This window comes from Tyto alba, unplaced genomic scaffold (genome assembly GCF_018691265.1).
Source record: "Tyto alba isolate M040663 unplaced genomic scaffold, T.alba_DEE_v4.0 Super-Scaffold_41, whole genome shotgun sequence".
Classification (NCBI taxonomy): Eukaryota; Metazoa; Chordata; class Aves; order Strigiformes; family Tytonidae; genus Tyto; species Tyto alba.
The window spans coordinates 13,898,466-13,914,613 of NW_024881317.1; the positions used below are offsets into that span (position 1 = coordinate 13,898,466).

General features: G+C 44.9%; 1 protein-coding gene across 2 annotated transcripts in view; it reads right to left on the minus strand.

The window, feature by feature from the left end:
- The window catches only part of GNB5 (G protein subunit beta 5), a 31,180-nt gene that overhangs the window by 14,138 nt on the left and 894 nt on the right, over positions 1 to 16,148 (minus strand). Inside the window, exons 2-6 of one of the 2 annotated variants that reach the window (XM_042804055.1) lie at positions 14,844 to 14,987; positions 8,201 to 8,312; positions 3,836 to 3,972; positions 2,094 to 2,135; positions 1,228 to 1,304 (exon numbers count right to left, since the gene is read on the minus strand). In XM_042804055.1, coding sequence (XP_042659989.1) covers positions 1,228 to 1,304; positions 2,094 to 2,135; positions 3,836 to 3,972; positions 8,201 to 8,312; positions 14,844 to 14,969 — 494 coding nt within the window. In that variant the 5' untranslated portion in view covers positions 14,970 to 14,987. Of the gene's footprint in view, positions 1 to 1,227; positions 1,305 to 2,093; positions 2,136 to 3,835; positions 3,973 to 8,200; positions 8,313 to 14,843; positions 15,058 to 16,148 lie in introns of those variants that run through there. The other variant, XM_042804054.1, reaches the window with a different exon arrangement.

Genomic DNA, 16,148 nt, shown 5'->3' on the forward strand with positions numbered 1-16,148 from the left:
AGATGACATAGCAGTCACCTCAGGGTTAATATTTCACATACAGCCAAACTTCCATTTTTCTGTTGACATCTGTCATTGCAAGGATCAGTATTTCAGCAACATTAATTATCTTCCTTAATAAATTTGACCTAACTCCTATGGAAGAGGTAGTATAGCAAGTAGTGCATATGAAGACGGCACTTTCAGCAGAGTTTGGAGAAAAGGCAACAGAAGCACTAACCTCTGTGGCTGGTGTGTCCATCCTGGACAGTTGCACCAGTTAAGCTGTGTCTCCCAGGCCAGATGTGGGACTTTCTAAAGGGTCTGACTCGTGTCTGACACTTTTCTAGAGCCGTGGCAGATCAGCCCTGCCCTGGTCCCTGGGATCCCAGCGCACCACCAGCTGCTGGTGCTGTGCCTTAAATTACATCCACAGCACTTAACTGGCAGCACAAAGAGAAATACAGAATTAGGTAGTACAATGCGTATACACCCTCACTGTCTCTCTTGTAAGTGTGAAAACAGACCTTTCTTGCCATTCTTTGAGGTTTAGTCAAAAACACACTTCCTCTTCACACACATTTACGGAGTCTGCCTGTCTGTCTCAGTCTGCTGCTTTCTAGATTTGCAAGCTGCACAATAAAGTCTCCCTTTGTTCCTTTCTCTCATCCCAAGCTTGCTTTGCCTGTTTGATCCACCCAGTCCCTTTTTAAAAGATGTTTTGCCAACATCTCAACTCTTTGTTTTCTCTCCTGCATAAACTCAATTTTCTCAAACCTGAGCTCTCAGAAAACTTGGAGATTATCAAGGATGGGGTTACTTCTCCCCACCCCATCTAGGCAAGATCTAATCACGTGCTGGTAATCGTTGATGACTGACCTTCTCTATGTCATAGAAGAAAGACTGCAAAGTGAGAACAGGATTCAAACCTCTCTCTCTTAGAAGATATATCCAACACGCACAACCAAACTGGAACAGGGAAGTTGCATGCATGCAGAATTCCTAACCCATGATATAAATGCTGAAAGAGGATTATTTTCCATGCTTACACAACAAATGCTATTGCCCTGAAGTCAGTGGAGATAATGTGTACAAGCCTTGGTGGGAATAGAATCAGAGGGACTAAATGCAGTCCTTCCACCCACAGTCGAGGCACGTGAACTTCTAGCTGTCAGCATCTGAAGGCACCAGGATACCACTACAAACCAAGCTTCTCTCTGTAAGCAGCTGTGGAAACTGGGAACTTACCCACAAGCAATGGCACATCCAGATGGGGCATATGCACACGCCATCACCCAGGTACATGGCATCGTCACTGCATGTTCCTAAAACACAGCATCTTTTTAAACTCGGATATCACTGTTTCTCTGATGGGTGCAAGGAAAACAGTGTAGAGTAGTACATTCAGTATTTCTGTTGGACATTCTTAGGGTCAGTGAAAGGTACAGGTGTTTTCACCAGAAATAACTCACATGTAAGGCTGGGACAACCCCTACTGCAGAACCCAGCAGAGCAGCAGGATGGCTAGTCCCTCCTTGAACTTTCCACCTTATTAATAATGCCCAAACTGATCACAGAGTATGTTTTATCATCTGGGTTATTCAGTGCTGTAAAAGGTGCCCACTGCTTCACGTACAAAAGTGAGTTACGAACAAGCTGGTTTTTCTCAGCTGTGTGAAGCAGGGTGCCACAAGGCAGCCCTGGCAGGACTTGAAGGAGCAGTGGCACTATTTCACAGTGAACACCATGGCTGAAGGATTCCCAGTGATGACACACGGCACCTGGTACAGGGGTTACCCAGGGAGGGACTCTGTTTTGCTGGCTGGGCTTTGCCCCTAGCTGGGAGCCCTCCCTGTCAGTGAAGAGGCTGGATCCGAGCCTCCTGCTGGAGACCACAACAACCCCCCGTGCTGTGACAGGGACTTTGCTCAGAGGCAAGTCAGGGGAGGTGGTTTGTCCTGGGCCCCTTGGTTTGAGGTGCTGGTGGAGGTTTGCATGTTATCCCATCATCCCACTGCCTCCTGTGACACCTGTGAGCCCTTCAGCCCTCCATCTTACCCTACTGTCATTTGCCCTGTGCACAGAAATCTGATTTTTGCTGAAATTTCACTTACCTTGTTGGTAGTGAAGGAATCCCAGACGATCACCTTCCCATCCTAAATGAAAGCACACAGAGAGAAACTGAGGACTTTCAGAGACATGGGTGTCAGCCATCATCGCAGATTTGAGGAAAACACTGCTGCTCCTTTCCATCCCCCAGTCTGTTATGTCATTACATTTTTTGTCTCCATTTTAACAACAGCACAATGGTCATGGTAAAGCAATGAGGAGACACTCCTCAGTGGTGCCAGTTATGTCTCTGACCAGAAGAAAAGCATATCTCCTCCTCACTGAGATGACTGATGTTGGCTTAATAGACCAAATTAGTTTGTTTTTTTTTTTTTTGTTCCCTTTTAGTGGCTTTATGAGAACTCCTCTCACTTGCAGCACATGCCATGGACAGGACCATCTCCTGAGGAAACTGCCACTAGTGAGCCCTCACTTGCATCCTTTCATCCACAATGTGTTTCTCCCAGCCTGTAATCACCTGCAAAATTGGCCACCTCTCCCAAGTGGTACCTGTCAGTGGCTCAGTACAGGACCTTACAAATACAAGAGATGACCTGTATTACAAATCACTCGTTGAACTGGTAGCACTCATGAGGACTATTTATGGGTGTTGCACTCTTTATGCATTTTCACTTTCCTGTCTTCTCCTGGTTTTCCCTTTACTTCTTACTACACTTACTTAACCTTCAATTACCCACTGATACCATCTGCTAAATAGCCATGGTAAGAACCCTCCACAGAGAGCTACACAATCACTTTGTGTATGCCAGCTACTTTGCCTTCTGCACATAATATTGTTATCCTCCCCATATCATGAAAGCAAAATGCTTATTACCGAGAAACAATTGTTGCTGTACCTAGACTCACTACAGTTCTTAAAATAGAGTTAAAAAATGCAAAAATGAATTACAACTTGCCTGTCCAGTTTTCTGATCTAAACACTGACATTTTAACCACATTAAAAAATGTGGCATTAATTATTTAAAACTATTCTCTTTGCTGAGATCACCATGAATGGTAAAAACTCACAGTAACTGAAGGTAGCTTGCAATGCAGATTGCCTATTTTTATCCCCCAAGTGAGACCCCTGACAGATTTCATATAGGTCAACGAACAGCTGTGAGATGCAACAAGCTCACTCACTGTCACATTGGGCTCAGAATGAACTAGGGAATCTAAAAAGTAATTATCTCATTACCTCCTCCAGCTCATGAGACTGGTCTTGAGCAGGTGCTAGGACTGTTTCTCGAAATGGCCAAATAAATGCAGTAATTTTGGCAGGATGTTTGAGGCTTTCAAGGCCACACCAGTCATACAGACTGCAGAAATTTCTGTGCACAGAAATCTCTAGAGGAATCAACATTTCTTCCCTTCCCTTTTTGTGATTATTTTCTCTGAACAACAAACTGAAATAATTACTAAATATTTTATCTGTAAAGAACAAGGAAATAGAAGAGGCCTCAGATGGGTTCTGTTTATTTTCTATTGTAGCAGGGAATATGGGGAAAAATCTGTATATGATTGGACAAGAAACATTTAGTGTATTAGCTACAACAGGTGTAGTGATGATCAGAACTTGGATTTATGCTCTCTGAAAAAATAAATTGCCAATTAGCTGCTTGAAGGGCATCTTGAAAACATTTACACTATACACAGGTATTGTCTGCAAAGAGTGGCACATAGCACAGCCAAAAGATTTGTATAGTACCCAACAGTAGATTTGAAAAACATCTGCTCAACATCATACCTGGGAAGAGCTCACAATTCTTCTCTTGTCTTTGCACCAGTCCATACAGAGAACTTTATTCCCGTGGCCCTTCAGGGTCCTCCTGGTCTTCATCACAAACTGGCCCAGCGCCTCCACACGCTCTGCCACCTGATGAACTGCAAACAGCTGATGGTTAGAGAGCCCTGCACCAAAGCTCTGCCCTGACAAACCTCTACGTTTATGAGTAATGTCACTTGGAGGAACTATTCCATGAAGTTTGAGTCTACAGTGCAAGCCAATGAACTCTGCTTCAGAGCTGGCAGGTGGTAAAACCAAGATGGGCGGTGTATGAACATATTCACTGGATAAAGAGAAGGATGAATTTACTCAGGGCTTGAATTCCACAGCTGTAGCAGCTGAAGCTCTTGCAGACCATCACACCCAAGTATAAGTGAAAAATAATTACCCCCTTGTCCCCTCTTATGGGGAAACCCTCAATCTGACTGAGGTCTGAAAGTGCACAGAGAGCCTCCAGCCTAACACATGCCTCAAGGTACTCAGCAGAAGTGAAGACCACTACTGGGTCTGGAGGAAAAATCATACAAAAGAAGGGGTTAAGCATCAAATCTCCGAAGTTTCAATGGTAAAACACTTGTTCTGGATCTGAGACTCCCAGCTGCAGTTGGCTCTCAGAAACACGGTGGTACAGTGTGATACAGGTACTAGCCACTGGCACTGGAGACTTTTTCTCTGCTGAGACATCCCTTCTGGTGGCCAGGGGAGCACTGAGGACCAGGACACAGCTCCAAGCAAGCAGGGAAGCTTGGAATTTGCTGTAAGAGTGTGCTACCCAACTTCTCAACAGTGTCTACGGGCACTGGGGACTCCCTGGGTAGGTGGGTCAGCTTTTTCTTTCATGGGAAAGAGAAACAGAGAGGGCAGCAAGCATCCTCTGGTGGAGAAGTCAGTTCTTTGATACCTCATTTAACAGCAGTACTTTCAGATGATATTCTTAAAAAGCCAACAAATTTACACTTCCAACTGTGCAAACTCAGTTTGACATAAAATTCATCCCACAGCAGCTGACACAACTAAAAGGTGTCTCATGTAACCCTGAAGCCTCACGCTGGGGTCCTCTGCACATGTCTGGGAGAAAGCGCCATCTGAGGAAACCTATTTGCTCTGCTCCAGCATTGTTCATCCAGCACAAAGCTTAGTAAGGCCATGATGAATCTTGGCACCCTGTGGCAGCATTGACACATTTCACACAGAGCATTAGGGAAGGTAGGCATTGCTTCAAGTCTCACAGCACAGTAGGGGTCCTGGGGCAGGAGACCCTGGCACCAAAATTAAAAATCACTCTGTCTAGAGAAGAGATGATAGGATCCAGAGCTTCCCTGTGTTGTGTGTCTGTCCATGCTGAAACCTAAGATGATCCTGCTGCTGTTAGCTAAGGGGGAAATCCTGAGTCAAACCTTTTTAAATAAATGCAGAAGCTCACATGCTTTAATGAGCTGCGTTGATGCTTCACCCTTCGTCACTTTTCTAGAGCTGCAAGAAAGATCATGGGCTAGGAAGGGCTGTCAGAGCAAGAGAGCAGGCATCCTTAACTTTGAGATCATTCCCTGGCACAGGGTCAGGGCAGCAATTTCTGCCTAAGGCAGAGACTGATTTTGAGTGGATCAGCTGTCCAAGAGTTGTCTTTCAGAACCACCATCCCCACAGGCTGTGCCAGAATAATGTTCTCACCTGAAATCTCTGCTGGACCAGCCTCACCCAGCCAGGGGGAAAGTGCTGTCCATCATTCCTGACCATTTGTCCATACCATCTCTAACAGGAGGTCAGAAGCAAGTTTCTGAGAAAGTAGCTCATAAACCCACTGAGGAAAAGATAGATTGCCTCCTACTTTTGCCCATGGAAACCTGCCAAATGATCCAATCAAAAGATATGAAAACACAGGACAGAAGGTTATTATGGCAGCTGGGAAAGATGCTTGTGTCCAGAACATATCTGAAAAAACAAATGTTTCACAGACAATGGACAAAGTGTTTCCATTATGTCAATGCAGCCGGGAGTCTGTGGAATTGTCTGGTTTAGCGTTACTGATTCTCTCAGGACGCTTATCTCCAACCACAGTCACAGTGATCATGCACCTGCCTAGCACAGGTTTTAGAGTCAGATAATTATTTTGAAGCATTCTCCAATATTGTTTCAAGATAGTTGAAAATTACTCACTCAGGCAAGTGGATCAGCTAAAGCCAATAAGTAGTTTGAGTGGGTTTACAAAGGCCCAGATATAGCAGGTTATTTTTCTAAAACTTTTAATTTGACCTGAACAGGAAGTGTAGACTTGATGCAGATACTATTGGGTCTTTGATCTTTTCTGTGCTGGAAGTCAGTTGGTCCTAATGGTCTCTTCTGACCTTAAAAATTTATGGATTGCATGAACAGAACAGTTTTATCTACATCTAAAATTTTAAGCGATAGAATTGAATCCTTAAAATTGTAAGACTGCAAATCAAATGAACGTTTGGTATTTCCTTTTTCTATTCACATTGTTGATAGCTGTTCCAAACCAGTTGAACAAATAAGGGCAATCCTAGTTCAGCCAGCTGTTTGTTTTGGGAACCATAGAGGGAAAATCATCATCAGAGAAAAAAAATGCGAAAGATACAATTTTAGATTAAGAAAAAAAAAAAAAAAAAAAAAAAAACCCAAAACAAAACAGAAGAGATGCTTTATTCTGAAACTTACAATCTCTGCAGAAATAGTTATTGGGGATAATTTAAGTGCAATAAAGCTCTGATACAGAATCAGTGGTATAAAACATCATGAGGGAACTTTGTTCTACAGCAGCATAAGACTTTTGTCTTAGAAATCACATCATGGCTATGCAAACACAGCCTTCCAATGTAAATTTACAGATTTTACATATGACAAAGACTTAAATATCCTATGACTATCAGTGATACCCACACCTACAGTATCACTGCCATCATAGGTAAAACTCTTTGTGAGCAAATAGATTTAAGCATATGCTTAAGTGATCTGTTAAACAGAGGCCCCACTACTGATACAGAAATTACACTGTAGGAATATGATGATTTATGGTAATGTTTCTGTAATAATGCCATCTCCATTTGTTTAATTATTTCTATTAATAGGACACTCATATATCATATGACTGTCTAATGTAGACAAGAAGATGCTCTATTTACTCCAGAAAAAAATCTTCTAACCCTCCCCCACCTAAAATTTAAGAATGTTTGCCAGTCCCTCAGTCTTACAAAACACTAAGAGCTAAATCACTGGATACAAGCTCAGGTTCCTTTTCAACATTTAAGGCATCAAAACAGATGAAATAAAAGTTTTAATGACCCACTAGTATTTCTAATAAAGTGAGCTATGTGATTTGAGAGGAATACAGTGATTTACATGGTTTTCTCAAAAAAACCCAACTGCAACATGTATCCCGGTAATTATAAAAATTCAATACAGGATTTTTATACCTCAGAATAGATGAACTAATATCTACTGTACAGAAGCTCGATAAAAAGGTTAGTTTATTTTTTCCTGAATGGGGAGGGGGGGAAGTGGGGCGTGGGGGAGGGTAGGGTTGAAATCTGCCCATGTCATTTCTCTTATGTTAACCAAGAACCGTGAAGCTGCAGCTGATAACGGCAAGTTACGCATTGACAGCTCGAGCACTGACTCACCCCGCAGCTCTGAATCAGCACTGGATCCCTGCAACTTGTTTCCCGGGGAGAAGGGGGGAAGAAGGGGCTGGTTTTGGAAACACTGTTCCTTTTAAACCCCTTCCACCTTGTGGGAAATCCTGGCCTCACTAAAGCAAATTCCCATCAACTTCCCCGAGGCTGGGTTTAATCTTTGTTTGCGCCACTAAGATGTACATTAGAACGATGCAAATAAAGCTCAGAATCCACCGAGGGGGATGTTCCACCGTCTCTCCCGCTCCGGGCCTCCCGCACCAGGGGCAGCGCAGGAAGCGCGGCAGCCCCAGCCAGGCCTGAAGCCCCCGCGGCCGGGCCGGGCCGGTGCGGGGCCCCGGGGCCGGTGCGGGCCCCGGGGCCGGTGCGGGGCCCGGGGCCGGTGCGGGGCGGCCGTTCCCCGCGTGTCACGGAAGGGCCAGAGCGGCTGCGCCGCCCGCGCTCCCCACCTGCTCCCTCCTTCCGCCGGCGCGGAGCCGCGCATTGTTCGCGCTGCGCGGCGGAGCGCGCGCGCCCACCGTGCCCTCAGCTGGGCCCCAGCACGCGCGGAGCACCGGCTGTCGCGACAGCGGGCAGCTCTCCCGCGCCCTGCTCCGGACCTGCCGTTCCCGGGCCGGCGGCCGCGCGTTTTGCCGCCCACCCCGCGGGGCCGCCCCCGCGCCCCGGCCCCACTCACGCTCCACGTCGTGCAGCTTGGCCCGCTCCTCCTCCAGCTTGCCCTTCAGGCTCTCGGCCTCATTTTTCAGCGATGCCAAGGTCTCGTTCTCGCGCAGCCCGTCGGTTGCCATCTTTGCAAAGGGAGCGGGGAGAGAGATGAGAGCGGGCGGGAGGAGGAGTTTGCCCGCCTGGCTCTCGGGGATGCTGCGGAGGCTCCTGCTGCCTCAGCAACGGTGCCGGAGCGGAGCCGGCCCGGGCTCCCTCCCCCTCCCCACGCTGACGTTCAGGGCCGGCCCGGGCGCTCATCCAGCCCCGTGTGCAGCCAGCACCTGGGCAGACACCGCGCGGGAAAACTCGCGTGGGCGCCAGCAGCTCCTGCCCGGCCCCGCGCCCAGAGCCAGCGGTACAGCGGGCTCGGCCTCGGGACCGGCCTCACCTCCTGCCCTCCTCACACCCACAGGCTCCCACCAGCAGGTATTTGCTGTACATCCCAAGCCCCTTCGCAGCCCAAAGGCTTCATTTCCCCAGAAATACACGTGAAAGGGTGTTTCTGCTTTGTACCCAAAGTTGCTTGTACTAGAAGGTGCACATTCTGGGGGGGAAAGAGGAAAAAAAAATAGTCATTGTCACTCCGCTGGCATTTTAAAATACCAGACTGCGAAGACAGATCCAGCCCGGGCTTAGCAAATCCCAGCTCAGCTCCATCATTCCCAGGGGCACTGGGGGACTCGGTCACTCAGAAAGCCTCTGGCCCAGCTCCTGTGCCAGCAGGACAGATGCAGCGGTGTGAACCCTTCTCTCTACTATGCTTTGAATTCCTCATTTTAAAATTTGGTGTTATCAGGGTTTCGTTCCTTCCCCCCCCCCCCCCCCCCCCTTAAACAAACCACCTCTTCCCGCTCCACACAGATAGGCACAGGAGGGTCTCTGGCCTTCCTGGCCCTTGAAAGGCACCATTTTCCAAAACTCCAAAGAGAACAGGGAACCCTCCAGTTTGGTGTAAGCCCAGGGCACCGCTCCACAGCTCTGCTCGGGGGCAAATGGGGAGCATGTGCTGGGCACAGGCAGCAGCTGACACTTCCAGAGAAAGAGCTGTGGCACAGCGCCTTGCAGCATTTTGTTCCCTGGGAGTTCCTTGAAAAGAGTCCTCTTCTTATGACAGTAATTGTCCTTGATTTACACAGAGTAACTTTGCTCATATTGACTCCCATTGTCTCCCCTTAGCCAGAAAACAGACAATCCAAGGGCTATTGTTCAGCCTGGAGATATGCCAAGATTAGAAAGGGAGATAAGAAAATACATGTTTACAGCTGTTGTTTAGACTCTGGGCACATCCTGGACACAGTGTAGGTCTCACAGAAACTAAAAAGCCCTTTCCCACACTGGGCTCAGTCCCAACCAGGACGCACGGGCAGAGCTCCTGAGCCCTTCACTGTCACCCTGGGGGCTGAATTCAGGCACAGGTCTGGCCGTGGGCTCAAGGGCTCTCAGTCAGTGGCTCTGCAGGCAGGAGCTGGGTTAGCTCGCTGGAGAGTCAAATGCAGGGGCCATATTTCCAGTTTGCTCACTGTCCATAGAAACTGGTATGACCTAACCCCACCAGCCTGATGGCCACATGGGCAACCCTGAACTCGACAATTTGAATCCTGAACTGAATTGATCCAGTTACATTCGATATCACAAAAGAAAATGTAGGCAGCATAATCTGTGGAGTTCACATACTGCTGGATATGGGAACATTCCTCAAAGCCCCTCAGAGTAAACAGCACACTGGAAATGCCTTCCATCACACTGACAGTGTCAAGTAAATAAAAATGCAGTATTTTTAAACTGATAGAACAGGAAAAGCATCTTCTAGCAGGAAAGTGCCGGGAAGCTTCTAGTGTATTATTTTCATGTCTGAAAAATGAAACCTACCTGTATTGTAATTCAATAATGCAGCTGTGTCCTAAGGGAGTGGCAGGGGAAGATTTTGAAGAAGAGACTTCGTTTCTGAGGGATTTTAATCTATGACAAACGCCCTATTTATAACACCTTATAAGCATGAAGGGGTCCAGAAGTTAAATCCAACAAAAACCATAGGCTATTTCTTTGCCTTCATAGGAATGCATCAGCTCTAAGGAATTTGGCTTAGATAACACCTGTATGTCAGGTAGTTGGCACAGTTATGACAGTGAAAATCCCAGACTTTCTTGCCTTACTGATGTGAACACCTTCATGGCCTTAATGGATTTACAAGTCTATGGTTTAGGAACCATACATGTCCAGACTGACACATGATACTAGTCCTGAGATGACAGGGATGAGCAAAGCCATAAAGTGAAAGAAGCTTCTACCAAAAAGAGTAAGCTATAGAAGTCTGTGATACATAGGGTGTATTTCATTAGTTTGAATAATAAAAAAAAAGTATTTAGCTCCTCTGACCAAGCTGCATGTAGTCGTTAGCTAACTATGCAACAAACACAGGTTAGAATAAGGCCATTTGGGAGCTTTAAGTAAAATGAACCAGGGTTGGATTACTTTAGAGGATAACAAAGTACTAGGTCAACTAAAAAAGAAAAAATGTTACCATTTAGCAAACAATCAAGGCTTTTTGATTCTCCCTCTTCATAAAATCCAACCATACTGAAGGCAATGTACTTTTAACAATGTATGAGCAATTGCTTTTAAAAAAATTATAAGTAGTGAATAATTTGTTAACACAGTATTAAAATTCACTATGATGAAGGCATGTTTAATCTGAAATGGCAGTTCAGTCAGCAGCTGTGGGTAAAGTATAGGTTTTCTTAGTCTGGTCTCTGCTTTCAGATGAATTTCAAAAACACATCACAGGACGAAAGGCTGTGAAAACATCCTGCACAGGAGGTAGGGTATGTGGAACATATGGAAAAGCAGTAACAAGTAACTAAAGTCCACTTTGTAATGTTATGATCCATTGTGCAGTAACGACTGGCACATAAAAGTGTTTGTTGCTGTGGCTTCATACTGACCACCAGCATTCCCTAGAAAGCTGACCACTTCCAAACCGGCTGCTATGTCCTCAGCAGCAGTGAGCTTCCAAGTTGCCCAAAGCAAGGACAGCTTCTTGTAAGACAGCTTTTTTCTTTGCCTCTTCCCAATGGAGCAAAGGCAAGCTGACCCATGGCTTCGTATGTTTTGAGGCTAGTTTGAGGTAACCACTCTGAAAGTAGTCAGCTTTCTAGAGGGCATTATTCTATGGAGCTGCTACAGAAACATTAATCACCAAGAATGGTGGCAAAACCAGTCATTACTGCAATCGTAAATATACCTTCCACACATGGCAAATACACCCAATTGTAGTGATGGTGATGTATAGAAGAAAGCTGGTACTGTTCCATTAATAAAGTCTCTGGGAAAAATGGAGGATCTAGCAGTGTGTCATAAATTGTTGCCTATCTCAAAAGTTAGGTCTTTAAAATAAATTTTTCACTCTAATTCACCAGCTGATCTTGTTTTCAATTGTAAGCTAATTTACTAGTACTTCTGTGGGGAGACTAAACTAGCAAACACTGATTGAGTTTCTACTGATTAGCACCAATCTCCAGAGTAGGCAAAACCCCAGAGGGAAAATATTGTCTACAAGGCTGTATTCGGTTTGTGTGGCAACATTTTGGTAGCAGGGGAAGGGGGCTACAGGGGTGGCTTCTGTGAGAAGCTGCCCCTGTGTCCGACAGCCAATGCAGCCAGCTCCAAGATGAACCAAGGCTGAGCTCATCAGCAACAGTGGTAGTGCCTCTGGGATAATGTATTTAAGAAAGGGGGGAAAAAAAAAAAAAACAAACAAAAAAACAGGGAAGGCAATTAGGCAATTGCAGCCAGAGAGAGGAGTGAGAATGTGAGAGAAACAACTCTGCAGACACCAAGGTCAGTAAAGAAGGAAGGGGAGGAGATGCTTCAGGCACTGGAGCAGAGATTCCCCTGCAGCCTGTGGAGGTTAATGGAGCAGATCTCCAGCTGCAGCCTGTGGAGGACCCCACACCAGAGCAGGGGGATGTGCCCAAAGGAGGTTATGACCCCACGGGAAGCCCACCCTGGATCAGGCTCCTGGCAGGACCTGTGGACCCATGGAGAGAAGAGCCCACGCTGGAGCAGGTTTGCTGGCAGGACTTGTGACTCCCTGGGGGACCCACACGGGAGCAGTCTGTTCCTGAAGGACTGCACCCTGTGGGTGAGACCCACACTGCAGCAGTTTGTGAAGAACAGTAGCCTGTGAGAAGGACTCATGCTGGAGAAGTTCCTGAAAAACTGTGAGGAGTCCTCCCCCTGAAGAGGAAGGAGTGGCAGAGACAACATGTGATGAACTGACCTCAATCCCCATTTCCTGTCCCCCTGCGCCGCTGGAGGGGAGGAGGTACAGAAAACTGGGAGTAAAGTTGAGCCCGGGATGAAGGAAGGGGTGGGGAGAAGGTGTTTTGTTTTATTTCTCATTACCCTACTCTGATTTGATTTGCAATAAATTAAGTTACCTTTTTCAAGTTGAGTCTGTTTTGCCTGTGCCAGTAATTGGTGAATGATCTCTCCCTGTCCTTATTGACACCCACTGGCCTTTCATTATATTTTCTCTCCCCTGTCCAGTTGAGGGGGAGTGATAGAGCAGCTTTGGTGGGCACCTGGAATCCAGCCAGGGTCAACCCACCACAGAGACAAACAATTGAAATAAGATGATCTCAACAGTGGGAATCAGCAATATCTAATTCTGTTATCAAAATCAACTTATGTTGGTTTTGGGGAAATCACAAAGGATGGCTGATGAAAATGCATGTGTGCATCTGCTGGACTGAAATTGGGAGTTGCACGTGCAAATGGGAGATTGCAAAAAGACCCATCGGTTATACACCACATTATGCACATGCACCCATGATCATGCGCAAGTATGGCAAAGATATATTGTGCCTTTTGATATAAGTCAAAGCATACCCACAGCTCTGAAAAATCAGTTCAAGAAGGTAAAGGATATGATTTCCCTACCCATATGTATTTCAATGCTAGTGCAAAGAGCTCTCTATGTTCTGAATATTTGTTTTTAAATCTTTTACAAAATAAATATGAAGAAGCAAGCTAAAGCCAGGTCTACCAGAAAGTCCAAGATCCTACTGCAGTGCTAACAGAAAGCCTAACAGGCTGTTAAGTACTGACACGATTCTTCCTGAAGTCTCAATCTGCTTCCGCCTAGCAGCTGTTTCAGTTGGTAAGAGTCTAGCTTCCATAATGCAAATAATGAGAAAGTTGCAGGAACTGTAAATAACAGACAGCCAGTTTCTTGCAATTCCAGCATGCATTTATCAAGTCATGCAAAAATTTACTGTATAAATAGCTATTTGTAGGCTGTTAGCCAAGAAGGACCTGAACAGCAATTTCAAAGTCAGGAGAAGCAAATAAACTGGGAAGGGACTGTCCTTTGTCTTGCAGTCACTACATCTAAATTTCCTCCTAAACAATGTAATTCATGAGAATGTGCTGCATCAGCCAGTGAACTGTACACACTGCACCACCTACAATCACCGAATCAGTGCTCTCACCTGCCTGTAAAACAGTGTTTTGTAAATACAGCTAGTTATACCTTTTAGCATTCCTGCAGAGATCATTTAATCTGATACTCAAATACAACAAACTATTGGACCCTAACTCAGTCACGGTAGAGACCAGTTCTGAGGAGGAAACAGTGAAGGATGACTTCTCCAACCTATAAAACACAATGGTTCTGGAAGATAAAACAAAACCACTTCAAATTGAAGTATAATCGGGACAACAAAATCTTAAACCTACAAAAGGAGTTTTGGAGACCAGCTCTTCAGTAAACACGTAAGTTCATTACTTTAGCTTTGTATTTCATGTGAAAAACCCACCGTGATCTCTCTAGAACAGTGCTCCCTACCAGGAAAGTGGGTATCACCAGTAATTGCTGGAGATCAGAAAGCCTCCAACATCGTCCCCTCTTCATGCAGGTATTCTGGCAGGACCTGCCGGTCATGCCAGCAGGTTTGCTAATCTCCCCAGTTACCACCCACCTTCTGTGGCAATGGACCCATAGTGTGACAGAAGACACTCCACTGCTGTGCAACCTCTTCCCACCTTATCCTCATCGTAGCTACTTCCAGCTCTCACCGAAATGCTGCACATAGCATATGAGACAACACGGTCTCAGTATGAAACGTGGGCCACAAAGGAGTTCTGACAGCACCTCACTTGTGTCTCAGTTTTATTGAGACTGCCTAGATGAACTTCATATCCTCTAGTCACTAGTGAATGAGTTTGTTGCAATGGTTTAATCTATTTTTGTTAACTTCTGTTAAAGGTAATGGGAAACACTCAAAATCATAGGCCAAGCAGACTTGCGCACATACGCCTCAGAGCAGAGTTTAGACAGGCACATATTTGCACATCTGAGGAATGCAGTACCCTAGGGTAAAAAGCTCATGGCCATTTTCCAATCAAGAATCATAAAATATCCTTGAACCCCGAGGCCACCTCTGTTACAGGCTTGTGGAAACACCAGGTGCCTGCAGAGGCGTCTGGCAGTCTATAGCCCTAGCAATGCTTATTTGCTGTCCAGAAAAATCCAACAAAACAGACCATTAATACACCCAACCCCCATTTTTTGCAGTCTTTCCACATTCTGGTTGATAAAATCAATAACATACCATTTCCACACATAGTGAGCAGTAGCTGAGTTGTTCTGATTCGACGTAAACAGGCCTAAGGGGCTTCTCTTTGGAGCACTTGTCACATGGACCAAATACATCAGCTAAAAAGGTCTGGTCACACATCTTTGCAGTTTGAGAGAGCTGAAAGAGACAGAGAAGAAGGAAACAGTGCATTCCAGTCCAGCACAAAGCTTCCCACTACTGCTCTGCTAGCTAATGCAGCTTAGACCGTAAATAGACATCTGTAGGCTGGATAATCTCTCTGTGACTAATCTCTTGAGCTTGATAAACTGTCATGCAAGACAATCACATGCTCTGCGGATTATATTTTTATGAAGAAAAATACAAAGCAAAATATAGATTGTGTTATAATGTGCACTGATTACACATTGATATAATGTGCACTGTGCACATGAACTCAATACACGCAGGAAATTACTCTTAGTTTTTACTTAACTACTGTCAGCTGACAGTAACCAAAAATGCATTACAACAGCTGGATTTGTGAGAAATTTGCACTGATCAATATTTATTGTTTTTCCACTGCATTATTAGTCAATATTATGCATTATTTTTAAAGCTTAAAAGATGAACTAGGATTCAGTCAGCAGCTACAAAAGTTATTATGAACAATGCACTACTTGAGCAGAAATTGATGCTTCAAGCTCACTGAAAGCTGGGTCATTATGAACCCACTTTTGTTCTCAAGCCAGGCATCTCTAGGATCAAAGCACTATCATCAACAGAGAATTAAAAACTACTTTAGTCAGAAAAACAAACAGGAATAATACTGCAGTGTAATTTTTCTCTGTTTATTTTTCACAGGGAAAAATGGGACCTTTCACCACTTCTAAAATGAAAGCTTTTAACATTATTTAGACATGTACATAAATAATGAGTTTACAGTTAACAATTAGAAGAAGCTATTGGAAGAGAGATTTAAATAGAGCAAAAGAAATTCAATGAGCTATGCAGATTTTACAATTTGTTTGGCTGAACATTATACAAAAAACAAACCAAACTTTATTCTATGTACCTGCCTGCATTCCGCTGCTTATTCTTAAGTGTTTCAGTGGACTACTTGAAAAATGAGATGATAAACTCAGAAATCCTACCCACACTCATGTAAATAAAAGTTTTGTTGTTGTCTCCAGGAGATACATCTCAAAGCATGTGGGAAGCAACCTGTCCTGAAAGGAACTACAGCACATTAATCCGAAATTTTCATGGAGGTTTGAATTAGCTACATGCAGTCAAGGAGGTTTTTATTCCATTTGATGAAAAGCAGCAAATACGTCATGA